The following is a 19690-nucleotide window of genomic DNA, read 5'->3' as shown; positions in this document are numbered from 1 at the left end:
AGTTTGGAGCGTAGATGCATGGAACTGGGAAAGAAAAAAGTAAATAAGTAAAAAGTGAGAAGTACAAGATAAGTTAGAAAGTGTTCATAATTCCCTATAGCACTTTGTTGAAGGGTGCTAGCGTTCGAGGGAAGAAGTGAAAGGTGGTGGCAACAGTTCTTCCGAGAAACGCTTGAAAGTCAGCGGAGAAAGAAAAAGAACAATTGCGAACAACACGTGAATGTACTCAGGAGGTGCTGATAAGAACCAAGGAGAGCAGGGCACGGAGGAGGAAAGCTGCTCGGGGATGATGATGGCGATAGCTGAGGACGTTCCCGGACGTTGACGGATGAGTGATGACGATGAGGATGAGGCGGGCAGTACGCATGCGCGGCTAGCGTCTCGACGCCTAGCGCCTGTGGACTTCGCTCCAGTGTCAGTTAAGCCGCGACGCTTCCTGTAGGAGCACACGGTGCGCGTCTGTCGCTGATCTAAAGCATTGCGTCACGAACTTCGCGAAGCTCTTTCCGCCGGCCAACTTAGACAAGTAAAGTTCGTTGAAGAATGGCTCAATGTCACCGCCGGTGTATGGGTGATCGCAGTCAGTGAGTTTGTCTTGCTAAACAGCTTAATCACGTGGGGACCTGATCCTTCCTCTGCAAACTCCACAAGCGACAGATTCTTGTGTCCTTTCTGATGTAAGCGAATATTTCTATACAAGCTTTCTTGGATCAACACTCAATTGTATTTTTTCGGAATTCACAGGAAGAAGAAGAATTTTTACTCTCTAATTCAAGAAGAATTTTGCATCCGAGATGAAACGTGCAACATTTAACTTGCATATTCGATGAATTTCACAAACCGAAAATACTGTATTGGGTATAGATGTTTGTATACCAAATCTACATTACAAGCAGATCAACAGTTCTCATTTCTTTGCGAGAAATACATAAAATTTCACACATTTCAGCTGGTTGTTGGCTATCCCAACTAAATTTGAATTAAATTTTGTCAAATCTAGTTTTTATTGTTCAGTAAATTCAGTTGTGTACAATCTGTGTTATAAATGCAATGTTATCAATAGAATCTAATAATAATGCTTCTTAACCCTCACACAAAATCACGAGCTCAAGGACCAGCCATTAAATGTGCACAGTATGCTATGTATGCCATTATTGACTGATGGATAACAGGATTGTCTTGTATTAAAGGTAAAAACTGATTGAATTAGAGACTGATATGAAAATTTGCCCCTTCCTGGGTTCACTACAATTTGTCTGATGTATATAAAGTGGGTGACTGCTTGAAGAATTTCAATTCACAAGATATTATGCTTGGAAATTTATCACAAGTGACTTTCACAAATTTTCCACTTTTGGAAAATTTATTTCACAACTAAAATTTTCTACTGCTTCAAGCTATAGCCTAATCAGCATATATGCAAATTCAGCCTTGGATTGAATATGCAACAATGTAACTAATGGAAAACAAAAAATGCAATGATTGTTTATGCATCTTACTAACGGTAGTTCTAGTTTTATCTTCTCCTGGTTCAATGTGATACTGCACACTGCAATAAAGTAGCCAGATCCTCTCATAATGACTACCAATATGTGTAGGATAGCCTACATGATCCATGTGAATTGCATTATCAACCGGGAGTATGATTCGGAAATTGAACGGATTTTGATGAAGCTTGATTTGCCTTGAAGTGGTTTCATGGAATTCAACTGAATGCAAATATATGGAAATTAATCGATGGGACAGATTATTATGCAACATTTTCCATCATTCATGCGATTGATTTAATATCCATTAATGATATTGATATCCGGAAATTAGAGTTGAAACCAATTGATAAAGCTCTAATAGCTCTAATGCATAACAGTGAGGATAGCAAATTATCAACAGACCTACGCAATGATGATTCTTGAATTTGGAATAAAACTAATGAAAACAAAGATTATATAGAATTATGAGCATAATTCAACCATGATATTTTTTATATTGTGTGAGGTAGAAATTAATAGGAATATGCTTTTCAAATCCTTAATTTCTAAGAATTCACTGTGATAAAAAGCATTCAGCTCTGTTAGGCTACCTTTGTTATTTTCAGAATATTATTTCCAATGAGATGTATATTTCTCATCTATTCATATCTCGGTAGTATTCTTCTTCTTGTTCATACATACATTTCTTTTATCCAAAAAGTTCATTTCACAAACTAAGTAATTATTATAGCCAGTGCAGAGGTTTCGAACTGAATTTTATGTAGTCCTTATTGAATGTATAGGCAGGTCAGATTCAAAGGAGAAGATATAATGAATTCTTATAACATTTTATTCAACATATTCTATTTTTATTCAACTATAGTTCAATATAATATATAGATATTGGCATTTTTTAATCGTATCATCATATGTGCTTTGATCCATTCAAGGAATAATAATTGTGGATGTCAGATGAAAACATCAACTCACCAGACAATGTAATATTCAATTGGTTAAATTTTTCTATCGCGATAGTTTCAATAGGGTCAAATGGAAAGTATTATTTCTCTTAGGGCCGTTTGCACAGTGTAAGTTTGAGCTAAAGCTTAAACCAAATCTGGATTTTTTTGGTTTAAACAAGAATTTTGTTTGCGCAGTATCAGTTCAAACTCTGTATTGAGTTTAAACTCTGAAAAAGTTCAAACCTCCAAAACAGGAGGTTTAAACTAAATAATTTGGATTAACAGTAAATTTTGATGGGGAAACAGCTAATAGTAAATTATTTTTCGAAGTTTGTTTTTAATGCTTCTGTAGACGATAATAATTAGGCTTATTTAGGTTAAAGTGAGTCATTATTGATAGAATTGACAGTGTAAAGGCGTAAATTGCAAATCCTTTACAGATGATACGATGTTCTTGGTATTTAGAAGAGCAGTTGTTAGATTCCCTCTTTTGCGAATAAATTCACAAAAAATTAAGGCCGTCCAGCTCGCAAAATTGCTGGGTTCAAACCTCAGCTCTAGCTCAGGGGTAGAAACATGAATTTTCCCAATATAATTAATCACCATAGGGTTCAATGACCGGTGATTATTAATTCTTACCGCTGCTTCTTTGAAGTTCTTGAAGAATACCAAAGAGGAAATCAAAAGAATATTTGATGACTGACTATCAGTAACCATGTACACAATAAAGAATAATAAAGACCAACTATAGTTTTTCTAGTTGATCCTTAAAACGCTTGTCATGAATACAGGTGTTCACCAATTTATCCTTCTAAAATTCCTTAGAACTTACAACGCCAGTTCTTGAAGCTCTCTGGATCCTTATATGATATAACTGGAACCTTATTAATATAATTATCAATATACTTTTTCTGGCAGACTAATGTGACTATCATCAAAGGATGATAAATATGGAGTGCTCTTAATAAGATCAATATTAATTGATTCAATAATTTTATATGCTGCTGAATATTTCTTGGTACCAAGACAGCTCAAACTGTATACCACGAGATGAGTTAGGGTAAAATAAATTTCTATGATTTGTATGCTGACATAAAACACAAAATATATTCCCATCAAACAATATGTATAAAATTTTCTATATCTATAATTTTTCAATATATATATAAATTCTTTTCTAAAATCTGAATAATTATCACAGGGTTTATTAGCATTCACAATAGTGAGTTTTAAAATTTATAAATATATTATATTTAATACTGATGCTTGGACTTCCATTCAATTCAGAATTATACCATTTAAAACATGTTCGGTCTATAGGTTTGATATGGCTTACTTTGATCAATTAGCAAAAAATAATAATTAATAAAATTGATATTTAACAAATAAAATCTCAGGGTTTTATAATGAGTTCGGGCCGTGCATGGAAGTAAGCTTCCTACATATATCAAATAAATTTATAAAAATGTTCTTATGAACTCTGTGATAGCACTCAACACGTTGTGATTTTTCATTGGATTTAAGTTAATTTAAATAGCGCTTTTTGATTAATTCCCCCACTGTACGTAGAAAGGCCTTAAAACGAGCTTGTTTGATTTATCACTCACATTAATGAAGTTCTAGACGGTCTCGTGGATTGAACTAATTATTTCCAATAATTAATTAGGCAGGTCCCTTTCGTCTCTGCTGGGCTAACGCGTGGTCCAGATTTCTTATAGATTTCTCTCTGAATTAAAGATATACTTATGGGGAATAATTACAATTACGAACTCTTCAACAACACTGAGTTCACAGAAAATTTAACACTAATTACAAATATTTTACATTTAAAAAGGGGTTGGCTTGGTAATTTTTAAAATTTGAAGGAAGAAAGAACCCTAAACTCTATGTGCATCCTATCAGGTCAAGATCATAAGCCAGAAGAAAGTGGTTTTCAGAAAAAACTTTATCTCTTCCTTGAACAATTTGTAAGCTTCTTTTTGATTGGCTTTCAATTTACTAAACTCAATATAATTGGTTGCTTCAGAATCAGGGCTTCTTCAACTTAATAATAGAAAAAATAAATAAAAAGTTTTTGTATAAATACATGGAGTGATTATTTTAAACTATATTCATGAATAAATCGTGACATACGATTTTAATAGATAATATACATTTAGTTTTTTATATGAGTTTTGTATACTCTGGATTTTCGTGCTTTTTAGATTATAATAAATATTTATACAGAAATAATAGTGGTCCGTATTTCTATACATCAACCTTCCTTAGTATATATAATACATCCTTTGTGAGTAAATTTTTATATTTCAACCTATTATACTGGTTGATCGAACAATCAGCTGATTCGCTCAGTATTGATTCAAATAACTATCGATTTATTCTAGATCGATTGATTCATTTAAAGTTGTAAACAAATAATTCTAACCTCAATGTACATGCAAGCTTTTATTTTTTATAATCTGCCAATAATAAATAAGCCGCTTTATGATTTTTAATTCTGCCAATGGGTTCATTAGTTGTTGAATCACAGTTATACATGAGTCGTCCAATTTCATAACTCGTTATGTCCATTTTTCTCGAATTTGAGATTATAGCGCCATTTTGTAGACCTCATTCTCCTCTATTGAATGATACTAACATCATGGTGCAAAAGTCGTTTTAAGCTTAAAGAAAACGTATTTGAAAACTAAGGCATGCAGCAAAAGTCGTCATGTCCATTTATTCAATGCAGCATAAGCAGTTATGTCCCTTCCTATAAAACTGTTTCAAAACCCGTCATCTCCCATTGTTAGGTAATCGTGATACAAATATACTGTTCCAAAACTCGTCATGTCCATTCCATCTTAGTTCTCATAAATCTAGTTAAAAACCATGTTTATTTTGTTATTTCAAGCTGAGAATACAAGCAAAATAAAAATAAAATTGTTATTGGAATGCTGTGTAAGTTCTTGGCTTGTGAAGCACCACCGACATTGAAAAAAATAATGTTGCTTTTCCCAGTTGTTGGGCACTCTTTTATCCCACCTGATAGGGTTTTCGGTCGTATTGAGACTAAGATAAAGAAAATCACCACACTGTTGTCTGATGAGAATTATGTAGAAATTTTAAAACGTTTGCTACTGTCTTCCGTCTAGGGAAAGAATGCCCTGTTCTAGATTGGAAGGAAATGACTTCACAAGTTGTGAAAGAGCCAAAAGATTGGCACTTTAAGCTTAGGCCTACAAAAAGAATTATTATTACCAAAACCAAACAGAAAAACTGTAATTTAAGGGGAGAAATTCATTACAACACGGATGTTGGAGTAGGAAAGACTATTGTTAAACATGGGAAACAATTGAGGGCCATTAATCCAGTGATAATAGAGGAGGGTGTGCCAATCAATAAACTGAAGTTGAAAGACATCAATACACTGTTATCAAAACATTTTTCCAAGGAATGGGAAAAGAATGAGGAACTCACATTTTTCAAAAATTTGTTTCAACAACAACAAGCTCTTCAAGAACCACGAGAAGACGATGAATGTGACAGTGATTTGGGCGAAATTGATGAGAGTGGGGAAGTCATTGGGATTATTTAATACATTTTTTAAATAAAATAATAAAACTGTTTGAATTAATAAAAGTATTTTTTGAATTTTAACTGTTTCAAGATTATTTTTTCCTAAAAAAAAATTAATTTGGCAAAAAATTTATTTATTTTAATAATTTTATGATAACTCACATTGAATTTCAACATTGCTGAGCTTCATAAAATTTTAGCAAATACAATAATTTATTGACAATCTAATTCTGATTATCACCATACTATTAGATTCAGCAGACATTAGTGATAAAAATGAGTTTGTACACACAATTAGTGTCATTGCCACATTTAATGCAGCAAAAGTCGTTTTCTCCAGCATAATGCAACAGAAGTCGTTATGTCCATAATAAAACCCCCCCAAACCCCCCAAAATATAAATCAATCTCTTTCAAAGTACTGGATGAGCATTGTAATATATCACATGATTTTACAATAATGTAACTGGCGTTCTTCTTCATTTCATTTTCAGTGTACAGTTTTTTGTCATTTCTGAAATTTTTTAAAAAAGGACATAACGGGTTTTGCAACTGGACGACTCACATGTTTTCTTATCATTTTAGATAATACTATTACTCTTTATCGCTAACAATATTCGATTTAATTTGAGTGGTCCTTTGACTAGGTTTAACTTCTTTTCCATTTTATATTTCTATTAAAATTCACTGGTTTGCTCCAGATATTCTGTGGTGCTAAAATACCACGTGACAACAGGAATTGATGGAAGTTTTTAATGCGATTGATATTGATGACTGCGAAAAAATTTTGGAACTGAGAAAAATTGGGCAAAAAACAAATCATTTTAATTTCTGGGATGATAGAGACTTTTTTAACGGCTTTGCTTGAGTAAAGCAAATGCCAATTCAGTATTTGATTAAATAAGCCACTTGATAGAAAATAAGACAATCTTTATCAGTGATTTTTGATTAGAAAACATGTTTTTAATAACACATAACTGAGATATTTTGCTTTCGAGAGATTTCTAATAAACGAGGAAGACCGTAGTAGATTTAAGTAGATTTTCATAACAAAATAAGGTTTTTATCTTGCATTCTAGATTATATTTTTTGGTGCCAACTAAATATAAGTTTGTTTCTAAAAGTAATATAGCATTTCATAATTTTTTGAAGAATTTCTTGATCGCTTTTCACTTTTATTACCGTACAGCTTACAGCTCTGTGGATTTTGAACCAGGAAATAGTAGCTACTTAACCTCAATTTACTGATGGTTTGTAAACAAATAGCAAATTTTATGTAAAACTTACCCTTCCTGATATTATAAACGATGACATTCTATTACCAACTTAACGCTAAACTAGTTTAACTTAAATTGTATTAGTAAATGCACTGAGAAAACCGATTCAAGTTTAAACTTTCAGATTAAATTAAACACGAATAACTTAATCGAGTTTAGCAATCTATACTGTGCAAACGGCCCTTTACTGTTCAATGTACACATTTTGTTCGCGAACCGTATAGTTTGGCCATATACCTCACATGACTCACCTAGACGCTAAATTCTATATAATAGGCGATGAATGGATCACCAAGAATCACCATTGGTCATGCTAGAACTTAGTAACTGAATGAATATTTCCCTGGATGAGATGAGGTTGAATTGATATTATTATGAATTAATATTTTTGACACCAATAAAGCATATTTTATGTAGTTACCTTTCATCATAAAAATGTTCTACAAGGCTCAAACAGCTCCACAAACCTTGTAATTGCAGTTTTGTTTATACATTGTTGAGTTAGGACATTTAGCAATACCACTATTCTTGTTCCATTAGTGTTTGGGGAAATGAAAACGTCACTCTATCATCACATCACAATAGCAAGACTAACTGAAACTCAATCCAAATATAAAATTTACACTAAATGCCCATAACATTATTCTTCTTCTAAAAAACCTTTCTTAATTCACGAGCATATCTCATTTATAACATGGATGGACACATTAAGCCGTCGGTCCAGGCTGCCTAGAAAGCAGTCGTTAGGTCATGTCAGAGGCCCTGAAATTGATCAGTTGCGACCTGAAAACTCTGACATCAGACCTGAGCCAGCCAGGTCACTCGATATTATTATTTTTATTTATAACATTATCCAAGTTTGAAGTTAATTGAGAATGAATATAAAGAGTATATGAATACTCAATATGAAATATAAATATATATATCATATTTAGTATTCATATACTAGTATACATATATTTACGGCGTATGTAGGATTCTAAATCAATAGCTGTTTAACGATGATATGGTTCCTACAACTTTCAAGCAGGATTGGACAGCAAGCAAGAGCAGGATCTATATTTGCTATAACATGTCGAATTAAGCTAACGGATGACACTCAGCTATATAAATATTGTGAATGTCATATTCTTGTCATAGAATGACATTTGGACTTTGTGAACATGATTTAGGTGTCAGAAAGGTCTGTGAGATATGGCTATCACCTATTTCTGATATGATTCTTCACTCTTGTTTCACCGATGCAATTGCCAAATCATTCATTCCATTACCAAAGCACAATTCTGAAACTCATCTGAACATCATATACAACAGGAAATTGTTTCTTCACCTCATCATTATTACTTGATTCACATGAAAATGGATAGAAGAAGATAGAATGAAGATCATAACTTTCCCCCCTATATTCTATGACTCCAGCTAATATCTCTATGCATGATTCATGACGTTTGCATTACTAGATCTAGAGAGTGATTCTTCACAATGCTACTCTTTTGGACTGGAAATTGTGTTAGAAAAATCTATACGTAGACAAACTCTACAAACTCTTATAAGGTTATGCTTATTGCTCAAGGAAAACGATTTCCGTAATCACCTAACTCTGTAGGTACTCAGAGTGTACGTGATAGATTCGCCAGAAGCCAGATAGATTGAAGCCAGGAATGTTAGTGAGACCAGATTCGATTGAGGTAGGGTACATAATAGTTTCAGGGGGTATGATAATAATTATGGAATTGATTTGCTGATGAAACGGTACTACGGTAAATGGCATTCTTGATAAATTGAATAGCATAATCTGAAGTATCCTGTTATTTATATTCTACAAACAATATTCCAAAAATCAAAATAGTAATATAATAATAATAGTCGATAATTAATGAACATTGAATACAGATGAAGTGATGTTAAAGCACAATCTTCAAAATAGAGGTAGGATAAAATTTGTCAAACATTCTATCTAAGAGGATGAAAGTATTCTCTGGAAAACATGCAAGATCCGAGGAAAAGCCAGAAAAGTCTTTGAAAGGGATGGAAAAATGACTCATTCTTGATGAGCAACACAGCTGATCTGATCTCATTTTGACAATTGAGAGAAACCAAAGCGGAGAATGAAGAATAAGCATAATAACTCCACACCAATCTATACGTGTTCCCCCAATTCTTCATGAATTTTTCGTGCTTTTTGATAGTATTGAATGAGCGAAGCGAATTCTTATTTGAAGATGATCAGTTTGTTGTAGTTTCCACAATTATTTTGATTCGACTATTGTCTGGAAACCCCCAAAAATATAAATAGAAATAAAAATCTCAGTTCCCTTTTTTTGAATCATTTTATCACAAGTTTCAACATTCATGCCATTTTCAAGTGATATCACTTGAAACTGTCATGTTGAAACATGTTGTGATAAAATAATTCAAAGAAGGGGTGCTGAGATTTTTATTTCTAATTATATTACAATTAGCCCTATACAGAAAAGAGACTAGAGTTATTATGCTTATTCTTCATTCTCTCTTTATTCTTCATGTTTCAACATGACAGTTTCAAGTGATATCACTGTAAGTATATTTAAAATATACCTTAAATATATATATAGTGTATTTAATATAATACTTGTAATATTTAAAATATACCTAGTCTTTTTTCATTTGAACATCAGCATTTTCCACCTGAAGGATGTAGAATGAGAAAGAAAATAGAAAATCTTGTTCAAATCATACAGCCAAATTACATATATAGTCAAATTATAGCTCCATCGTCAACGCAATCAAGAATTTGCGATGAATCAATTGAAAACGTTTTGAGATGAATGCTGAATAAGGGTAAAGTTGAAGAAAACGGAGATTTTGTCTGTGATAGTACTCACATATTCAAGCATCGAGAGACGAAAAAGGAAGTTTGAAATATTTTCCTGAGCCCTGATTAAAAACGCAAATGGAAAACGAGAGGCCCACTCAGCCGATATTTTTCGTTCATTTAATCTTCCTTGCTATAAGTGCTGGGATGATAGGAAAATGATGCCAGGAGAAAAGCTAGTGGACTCCTGTGCCGTTCCATGAAAAACCAGTGCAAGCTTAATTGAGCGAGAAACGTATTGATTCACAGCCACAGCGAAAGCGAGAGCCATTATAGAGCGGCTTTGTTATCACTAACGTCTGTTCACATTCTCGTTCATTTTTTCACCTAATACCAGTATGATTAATACACCGATTTAGCTATAGGGAATATCAGGCAGAATAACTTTTGAAATGTTACATTGGATACTTCAAATGGCTTAATTTGACTTACATCAACAAGAAAGCTTCGTTATAAAAAAGATAGAAGAGGAAGACTAGAAAAGAGGGTAGAAGGGAGAAGAAAAGGAGGAAGAAGAAAACCTCTAGGTATGTTTGCAGTTGTAAATATATAGTAGCCTATAGTTTATATTACGTGTATACTTTTTCATGATCAAGAAAGTTGATAACAATGTATTTTGTTTTTTTTTCAGTTATGAACTGAAGATGTGACCAAGTATTTCGAATCACAAGTGTAGCACTAGTGACTATTCTGCGTGGTTGGAACAATAAGGAGATTCATGTACATAGAAGCAGACCAAAAACAGTGAACAATGGAGGCAGGTGTCATAACATTTATAAACGTGTGTGCCTTCATTTTTTTGACAGGTGAGTCGAATACAAAGTTCATTCATATAAATTCAAATAAAATTATAGAATTCAGAAAAAAATCTCAAGCTTTCACATTTCTCTATAACAATATGTTTCTTCTTCTATATGTTTTTCTTTCGAAATATTCACTCACTTCATCCTCACTAGTACTATCTCTGGAAAAAGCTCTCATTATCAGTGTGAATTTTTTCATATAGTATAATATGTATCAGAGACATGTTCAGTTGATTATTACTGGTTTTCTATGAGCTTTTCTCATTCGAACGCGATTTCCATCGAATTTTCAACAAATATACTGATTGATGATTATGATAATCGATAAGCTTTCTCATGTAATTGCACCAAACTATATTAATTATATACATCTTTATTACGTGAAGTATTTCGTGTTCGTAAAGATTTTTTTGGGAAGCAGACTCTAATTTTAACAAAAGACAATTTCCAGTCTCACTCACTAATTTTCTCCCTATCTGTCACAATCTATCTCATTCGGGACATTCGTTCGTTTTTTCTATAAAATTGGAGCCCCCCTATCTTGTATAAGAGAACACCAGCTCGAGACAATACACTGTCAACAAAACAGTGCACACAGCAGGACACAGCACAGTACAGGACAGGACAGCACCGACAGGAAAAGCAAATTGTCCAAGCGCGGAAGCTCTAATTTGACAAATTGCGTGACAAGCAGATGCTTTGCCCAAAGAATTCGTCCGGATCAGGGCTGAAAGAAATGCCGCCCAGTTTACAGCAGAGCCCAGTTCAAGTTCAATAAACAAAACTCATAGCCTTGTGTCAGTTTTTTTTCAGACAAGCCAGTAACGTTTTCTGCTGTAAAGTTCACTGTGTTTCAACTGCACATTGCATGATTACAATTCCAATTCCCCGATTCTGTCAGAGTCGGTTTTGCATTCAGTCATGACTACTAACAAGCCGTCTGCAGTTTGGTGCACGCTTTCTTAATTCAACCATAGTTGGAAAGGAGAAAAATTTCCTCTCCAATTTTCGCTGTCTCTTCATGGAATGTGTGCTTTTGTACATCTGAAATGTGAGATTTTCCATTATTGGTTTTTTAAAAAAATGACGATTCTTTATTCTTACGACTAATTTTCTTCAGTGATTGATTAATAATAATTAATACTTCAACTGTATCACCGGTCTCTGAGACCGATACCGAAATTTTGCATTGCATTATTTATAGACCTGACTTTCTGTTTGGCTCCTCCCACTCAGTAGCTGTTCAATGAATATCAGAGAACTAGTTGTTTCAGGGTGATACGGTTGGTGGTTGAAAGAATCATGATACGGTTAAAGTGTTAAATTCTACGTGTACATAGATGTCAATCAATTTGGCTTAATCGTTGACTGTTTTAGAAATAGGATGGATTTGAGATGTGATGAATCACCCAATTATTATGTGTCTTTGTATGATTGACACTACAAGAGTAGCAACTGAAATAAAAATCAATTATGTAATTTCATTGAGCTTACATCAGCTATTCATTGTTTGAAATACTCACACTATATATATGAAAGACCTTTTCTTTTATAAAAAGGATCAGTAGAATAAGAAAGGATCCTTGATAGATTGTTCATTATAAAATCATTATTAAAGATCTGATAATCTGAGAATCTGAGATGTTAATCACTATCAGTATTCAAATCCAAATTATGTACTTTTCAATTCTCAAAGGAGCCCTTGAATTCAATAAGCTATTTTGATCGTGTCATTTATACAAAATACATTTGAATATGTCCTGTGAATTACATGTAATACGGTCTTTCATTGAAGAACTATGATAGGCTACGAGCAGTTAATCCGTCTTATGTTGGCTAAAAAACTCAATACCTTAGGTTACCAATATCAAAGGTCTATTCAGTTACCAATTTATTTTTCTGCGTATTTTTGATGTATCGTCGGTAATCAACTTATAATCAATATGAGTGAAAAAAGACCTTCGACAGTTCACTGAGCTCTCGATCTTACAATTTTTAATTCACGTCGAGTGAAATAGAATAGGATATAACATTTTCCTCCTAAGAAGGTTTTATTTGAATGAATGTCTCATCTAAAATACAATTTCCAAATCAATTCAATTTGATTGGTGGTGAGCATAGCTGCTTAAGACTGGCAACACTATCCTGAATGGAGGAGACCATCAATACTGATTGGGACAACTTTCCTCGTTCAAGTTGATCTTCAACATCAGATCAGCATCAGCATCGTTGGTGAAGGATGTTGGTTAGCAACATGAGAAGCGAACAGACCGCACCTATTCAACTATTCAATAGCAGCTCTTAGTTGCAAGTTGAAAGGCAAGTTGAGCGATATTAGGCAAGTTCACAGATTGTTTCTGATAATTAGCAACAGGTTCATCAGAGTATTGATTTGCAATTAGGCGACGGTTATTTAGTGAGTGAACGAAAAACGGTCTTTCACGAATCTAAGCTTTTTGCTAATGAATGAATATAACAGCTACCAACCCCATAGTGGGCTCCAATTTCAATACACCAGCTATCTAATCAAACATTCAGAAGGAAAGAGCGAGTTGGAAGTATTCATAACGTCGAAAATTATTTGTTAACAAATCCACTAATTAGTGCAAAACCAGAGAGGCAATTAGAGCACAATATTGATTATCAAATAGACGGGTTGATTTTCTTTTGAAATGGGATTTGCTCTGTTCATCAGACACGAGAAATAAATGAGGGATAGATTCAAACTGTAACAATTATTTCTGATTACACAGTTATGGATGTGGACGTAGCCTAAGAGTTAATTTAGTAAAAATGACCGGTATTGATGCATTTAATGCGAATATAGATTTTCATCCCATAGAAAAACCACAATCTAACTTAGGTGCAGTTACATTATAGACTAAGTCCAATTATCCATTCCAGTTATTCTTATTACCCAGGAATAATGTTTTCCAATCTCATCAATGCATCTCTTCCAGCCTCTAGACAAAGATAGAGAATTGAATCATACAGAACTAAAATAAGGTCACTATTACTACAAATACATACTTTCTCATCTCCATCCAAGGGAAAATACATTTTTTATCCTATTTTAAAATTAAATGTTGCTTAAAACCACTAGAAATTACTTTCGAATCATGATATCTTCAATCAATATCCGTAACATTCAAGCATAATATGCTGCGGCTAATAATATTCTTATCCCCATCTACTTCCATTCTATAATATTGCTGTAAGTTCAATTGTAGATGATCTGGCATCATAAAGATATTTAAACTGATTCTCTTCAGTCTCTGATGGGTAGTTATTTATTCTAAGATTTTCTGAATACACTTAATGGAACTTCAAGATTTCAAAAATGAAGATAAGCAACAAGCCACAAGCTACAATTCTGACGAATTAGTTTGAATGGTCTGGTAAGTTGGTTACGTGTTTGCATGGATTTTAATGAGACAAGTAGCTTATAATTCCAACGATATTTGTTTCTTGAAAATTATACAGTTATGGAAAAGTAATCATGACGATAATCACTTGCCACTTCATAATTCGCGTACTTGACTGGGCAGAAAAGGGCGGAAAGTGTTCCACTAGAAGCAATAAACTAACGTTCATAACATCATTATTCATGTTGACTGCGAAGCCATTCACGCTGTTGTCGGCTGAAACCGGGCTGTAACTTTTCAAAAGCTATGGACAAGTGCCTATAAAGACAAGTTTTAGCAGCAATAAATTCTATCGCACGCAGAATAACTGCTCTCTGTTTCATTAGAATATCACATATATTGCTGAATAAAGTTGTAATCACTCCTATAGTCTAGTTTGTCAAAGTGATGTGTGCCGAGAAATAGGCTATATTCATACTCCATAGCAGTTAACAGTCAATCATAAACGTGACTTCCAATCTAGTACGGCATTTTTCGAGTAGTAGAATATCAAATCGAGGAATACTTTTCATCTCATTCACTATACTACTTATGATGATAATTCATGTTTTTGCTCAGTCTGACTATGAACTGACCTATTGTAAAAATGTAGTAGATTGAGGTTACTGTACAACTAAACGCCTCAATCACAGACTGTGCGACACACAAACGAAACGCGAAATGTAGACATGATGATGTCATCGTACTTAGCTAATCCTTATTTTTTGAGAAATGCGCTTTTGTCGCGCATCTTTTCGTAGCTTATTATTCTTTACCAAGGAGACTTGTCAATTTGTCAATGTAATACTCTGGTCAATGCTATAGGAGTGAACGGCAAATTAAAAATTATAGTGACTTGAATGTTTCTTGCTAGTTCGCAGACTTATGCTTTCAGCATTACACTAAATGAAGACATGTTCAATTGTCAAATGAAAGAGTGGTCTTAGCTGTAGAACGACAGTATTCATTTCTCAGTGTCTCACCTATGAAATCTTATTCCATTGCCTGTGATTATACAAATACGGTTGAGCATTATTCAAATTCAATAAAATATCTCTCCTTTCTAGATCTTTATTCATTCGAATTCTTACTTTGGCTTCAATCATTTGCATTCCACCAAAGATAATTTTTTCCATCTGCACTCTATGATGTCGAATAAGCTTTAAAAGAGTTATTGAGACCAATTCTCTATAAATATTGAATGATATTCAATCTAGGAGTATCCTACACTTTGTACAGCCTCCAAGCCCGATACCATCTTTGACATTGCCAAAGTTGAGGAAGATATCAAAATAAAAACTCATCAGCTACTCATTTCTTCTTCCCAATTCATTATTCACGATACATTATACTACCAGCAATTTAACACTAAATACTGAAGTTTGATCTTGGTGAGGATTCAATTATATTCTTATTTTATCATGAATTTCCACCCCTGTCTTTTTGTATAGCAAAGCTCATTTCTCCTGATTTATTTCAAAACTTTGTAAGATGATTAGAGGATCAGCTCAGAAGAGACTATGTTGGAAATACGCAGCTTATCATAGCTTTTAAATACACTGGAGTGATGCAAAGTTGAGAAAAATATTGTATTTCATCAGGTAATCACTTTTCCCAATTTATAATACCTTCTTATTGTAAAATCTGAAACTGATCACTGCAGTTTTAAATTTAAAAAAAGGATACTTGATTCTTCTCGCCTTCTGAATTTTCTATTCCTGTATCGTACTATTTCGCCAATATTGACTGTTACACAGAATCGAAATACGGTAAATTCTAAGCAGAATATGCAAATACATTGTAGTAAAAATAGCCCCCAATTCGGATCAAGTATTGAAAGGTGATTCACACACTTAAGCTGCCTAAAATGTCAGCAAATTTAAATCTCCCACCTCTGACAGGTTGCTCCATTGCAAAATGAACGATTGAGTGTCGAGTGGGTGAGAAAGATCAATAAAATTTCAAAAAAGAACTTCACTGATTTGCCGTCACCTGAAAGAGTTCTCTGTTTTTGACGTCTTCCAAATTTGCAAAATGTCTGCAAGATTACAGGGTGCGAGAAACAAGGAACAAGAGTGTGAAGAGAGAAGTGAGAAAACAGAGAAAGTAAGAGGAAGAAAGGATGAGAGAAAGCCATCTCCGTTGTGTTCTACTGGCGTCAGGTAGAACGGATTTTTAATTTCCTGCTCCAAAGCGAAACACTTGAAAACGCCGCGACATTTCGAATCTTAATTAAATATTCGAATGGTAACATTAATATCGGCGATCTTATCAGACACAGTTCTGTTGAAAATAAAGTTGAAAATCACAAACTCTCAAAGGAACGTGAACATTTTTCTTGAACTTCTATCACAGACATTATTCTTCCAATCTTTTTTCAAATATAAGTCATGTCTTGAATTTCAAATAAACATTAATCAAATAATGTCTGATATTTTCCGATTGTTCACGCAGCTTACTTTGTCCTATCAGATTATATTTCAGCACATAAAAAGAGAGGCTTTAGAAAATGCCTGTGAAATCTATTTGATCCACAAGTAGAAGATCAAGGACTCTCAATTATGGAAACGTGAAAAAGGAGATCTACGATTATTTTGTAGAAGTTGGACATTCATGTCAATATCACAATCTTTGCTTACCATCGGTAAACAGCATTATGAACTAAACTATTATGCAGTTGTCCTATATGTTTCGAACTTGATTTTTGAAAAATCACGAAATTAGCTGTTCTAGATCCCTCCCAGCATCCCTCGTCATATGAACGAATGTATCTCCATCAGTCTATCCCACCAGGATTCAAACTCCACGAACTCCAGGAACTGAAGTTTGTTCATGGATTTGGAACCCTTAACAGAGCTGCCGTAAATTTCCAAGGAACGTGCATGCTACACAAGTTACACATACACATGAAAGGCCAAGTCAAAAAGACAAGCAAAGGTCAACAAGAAATAAAGCAAGCCACTATTGGTCGAGAGTGTGAGTTGAGTCAGCACCAACCAACAGAGTGAACTCTTCTTATTCAGTACTCTATAAAACAAGAAACGCTTCAGCGTCATTATGTTTTATGGCGACTGTTATGAACTGTTTATTGCCGGAGACAAGTTCAAACTACTCAATCAAGAGTGTCGGTCGTTTTCAAGCTACAACTGCAGAAGAGCAAATCGTGCGCGCCTTCATGCTACTATCACAATGACCTCAGCACCGATCATAGGCCAAGAATTAAAACTGGGCTTCATATAAGATGAAAATGAATATTGATGAAGTGTATTTCTCAATAATCATTATTATTCCATTATGCTAATAATTTCAATTCAGCTCGCGGCTAACCGATTTCACCACGAAGACTTACTTTCACATTGACAATGATTCCTCACATTGATTGCATTTTATTATAATTTGGATAAGGAAAAACATAATGTTTTGACTGAGAGACCTATGGATGGATAGATGTAGTGTATTTCTCAACAATCATTATTATTCCATTATACTAATAATTTAAAATTAGCTCGCGGCTAACTGCGATGGAGATAGATAGATATAGAGATAGATAGATAGATTTAGAGATAGATAGAAGATAGGGAATGAGAAAGGTTTTGAAAATATTAAAATGATTGGTAACATTAAAAAAGCGAAATGGTAGTTCACATTCTAGTTTCTAGAATAAAAGTATTGGTTAAAAAGGTACTGTAATATTATTTTCAAATCAATTCAATAAATATAAAATTTGGAATCTTATTGTTGCTACTTGCAAGAAGCCTGGTCTTTCGGAATGATAAATCAGCCAGCAGTAGTTCATTGTACTGTATTGCTTATCAGAATTGAACTACATAACAATGAACTGTTATTGAGAATCTGCTCTTATCAAGTCTCCGTGGCGCAATCGGTTAGCGCGTTCGGCTGTTAACCGAAAGGTTGGTGGTTCAAATCCACCCGGGGACGATTATTATGAATTTTTGTATTTTTTTATTATTGTTAGTTTTGATCAGATGTTCTAGAGTTAATAATTTTTTTTGTATTTCTGACAATATTCGCTGATTATGGGAAACATATTTCTGAAGACAATAATAATTCAATTAATTTTTGTAATTTCATTTAATGATGTTTGGACTTTTATTTCCAGGAAATTCCCATAGAGAAACGCAGTTTTCAATTTTTGAACATGATCAATCCTAGAAGTACAAACCAATCTTCAACATATCTATCTAGTCTCTAGCTGTAAAATCATTCGTTCTATTCGGTAAATATGTCGATAATACCATAAAATAAGAGCTAAGTGTACCATTATGACATCCAATTATCTTGGCAATCAATTATTTGTTATTACTGTACCACGTGGAGTTCGGAGTAAAACGTTGCTTTTCGTATTTCATTAACCTGAATGATTTCTCCATTAAACTAGTATACAGCACAGAATTCATAACTATAATGAAACCCTCTTTCCAACGTTAAAATGAATTTACACTCCACAGAACAGCAATGTTGTCGTAGAACAAAGGCTTGACAAGTCTCAACGGATTCCAAGCTAATACGGCTCCAATATTATCATCAAAGAATATCACAATTCCAAACACATTATCCTACAATATATTCGAGCTTGAACCCGATTTTCGTACCATGAAATTTTCCTAATCAAATATTAAACTAATTAGTGTGCTTGATAAACATGCAGTGAACATCAAAGAGACGCATATTTGTGTTGACAACATGCAATGCCAATCCCACTGGACTTACCGGGTCAGGTGGTGCAGCTGGAGCTCTAACGCAATTATAAATCCAATGTTGTCAGAAATCAGGAAATGTGTGCCACTGTAAGGTGGTTGTCAGCTTTCGCAAAATATTTGGATGGCAGATCCCTGAAAGGAATACTGACTCAACCCTATCTTCCAAGGGCCAGAATCAACAGACTCTGTCGTATGAAGGTGACGAAAATGAACTAAAGAGTAAGTTTGTTGGTGGATCTCTCATAAACTGTGTTTGATTCAACTGTGCTTCAACATATTGATTTATTCTAAAATCCAGTTTGTCCCGACCAAGTTCAAAAGTTTATTCTCGGATTACTGAGATGGAATATTATTCGATATCGAGAACACAATCATTTTTAATGATAAGCTTTTTATCACTCTCTCTCTCTTATTGCAACATACTTGTTATATAGATACAATTTTTTTCACAGGATTAATAATATAATATTGTGTTAATGAGACGTCCTATCCACGTGACGATAGCTTTGCTGAGATGTAATAATAAAATATAATAACAATAATATTTTTGTCAAAGAACAATTATTACGAAATGGCTTTAGACAATGTCAGAGTATTTTAAAGAATCATTACAATAAAAATTCGGGTTGAAATCCCACTCAAT

The 19690-nt window shown here is 33.6% G+C and overlaps 1 protein-coding gene and 1 non-coding gene across 2 annotated transcripts in view; both read left to right on the top strand.

Annotated features, from left to right (window-relative positions):
* The first annotated feature begins 417 nt into the window (after nt 1-417).
* Nucleotides 418-19690, top strand: part of LOC111060039 (cell adhesion molecule 2) — a 172317-nt gene continuing 153044 nt past the window's right edge. The window contains exons 1-2 of the mRNA XM_039427969.1: nt 418-677; nt 10751-10925. Of these exons, the coding sequence (XP_039283903.1) occupies nt 10871-10925 (55 nt within the window). The 5' untranslated portion in view covers nt 418-677; nt 10751-10870. The remainder of the gene's footprint in view (nt 678-10750; nt 10926-19690) is intronic.
* Nucleotides 18192-18265, top strand: Trnan-guu. The gene has a single exon. It is a non-coding gene; the product is annotated as a tRNA-Asn (tRNA).

Source organism: Nilaparvata lugens, chromosome 5 (assembly GCF_014356525.2).
Source record: "Nilaparvata lugens isolate BPH chromosome 5, ASM1435652v1, whole genome shotgun sequence".
Classification (NCBI taxonomy): domain Eukaryota; kingdom Metazoa; phylum Arthropoda; class Insecta; order Hemiptera; family Delphacidae; genus Nilaparvata; species Nilaparvata lugens.
This window is presented reverse-complemented; position numbering and strand designations above follow the sequence as displayed.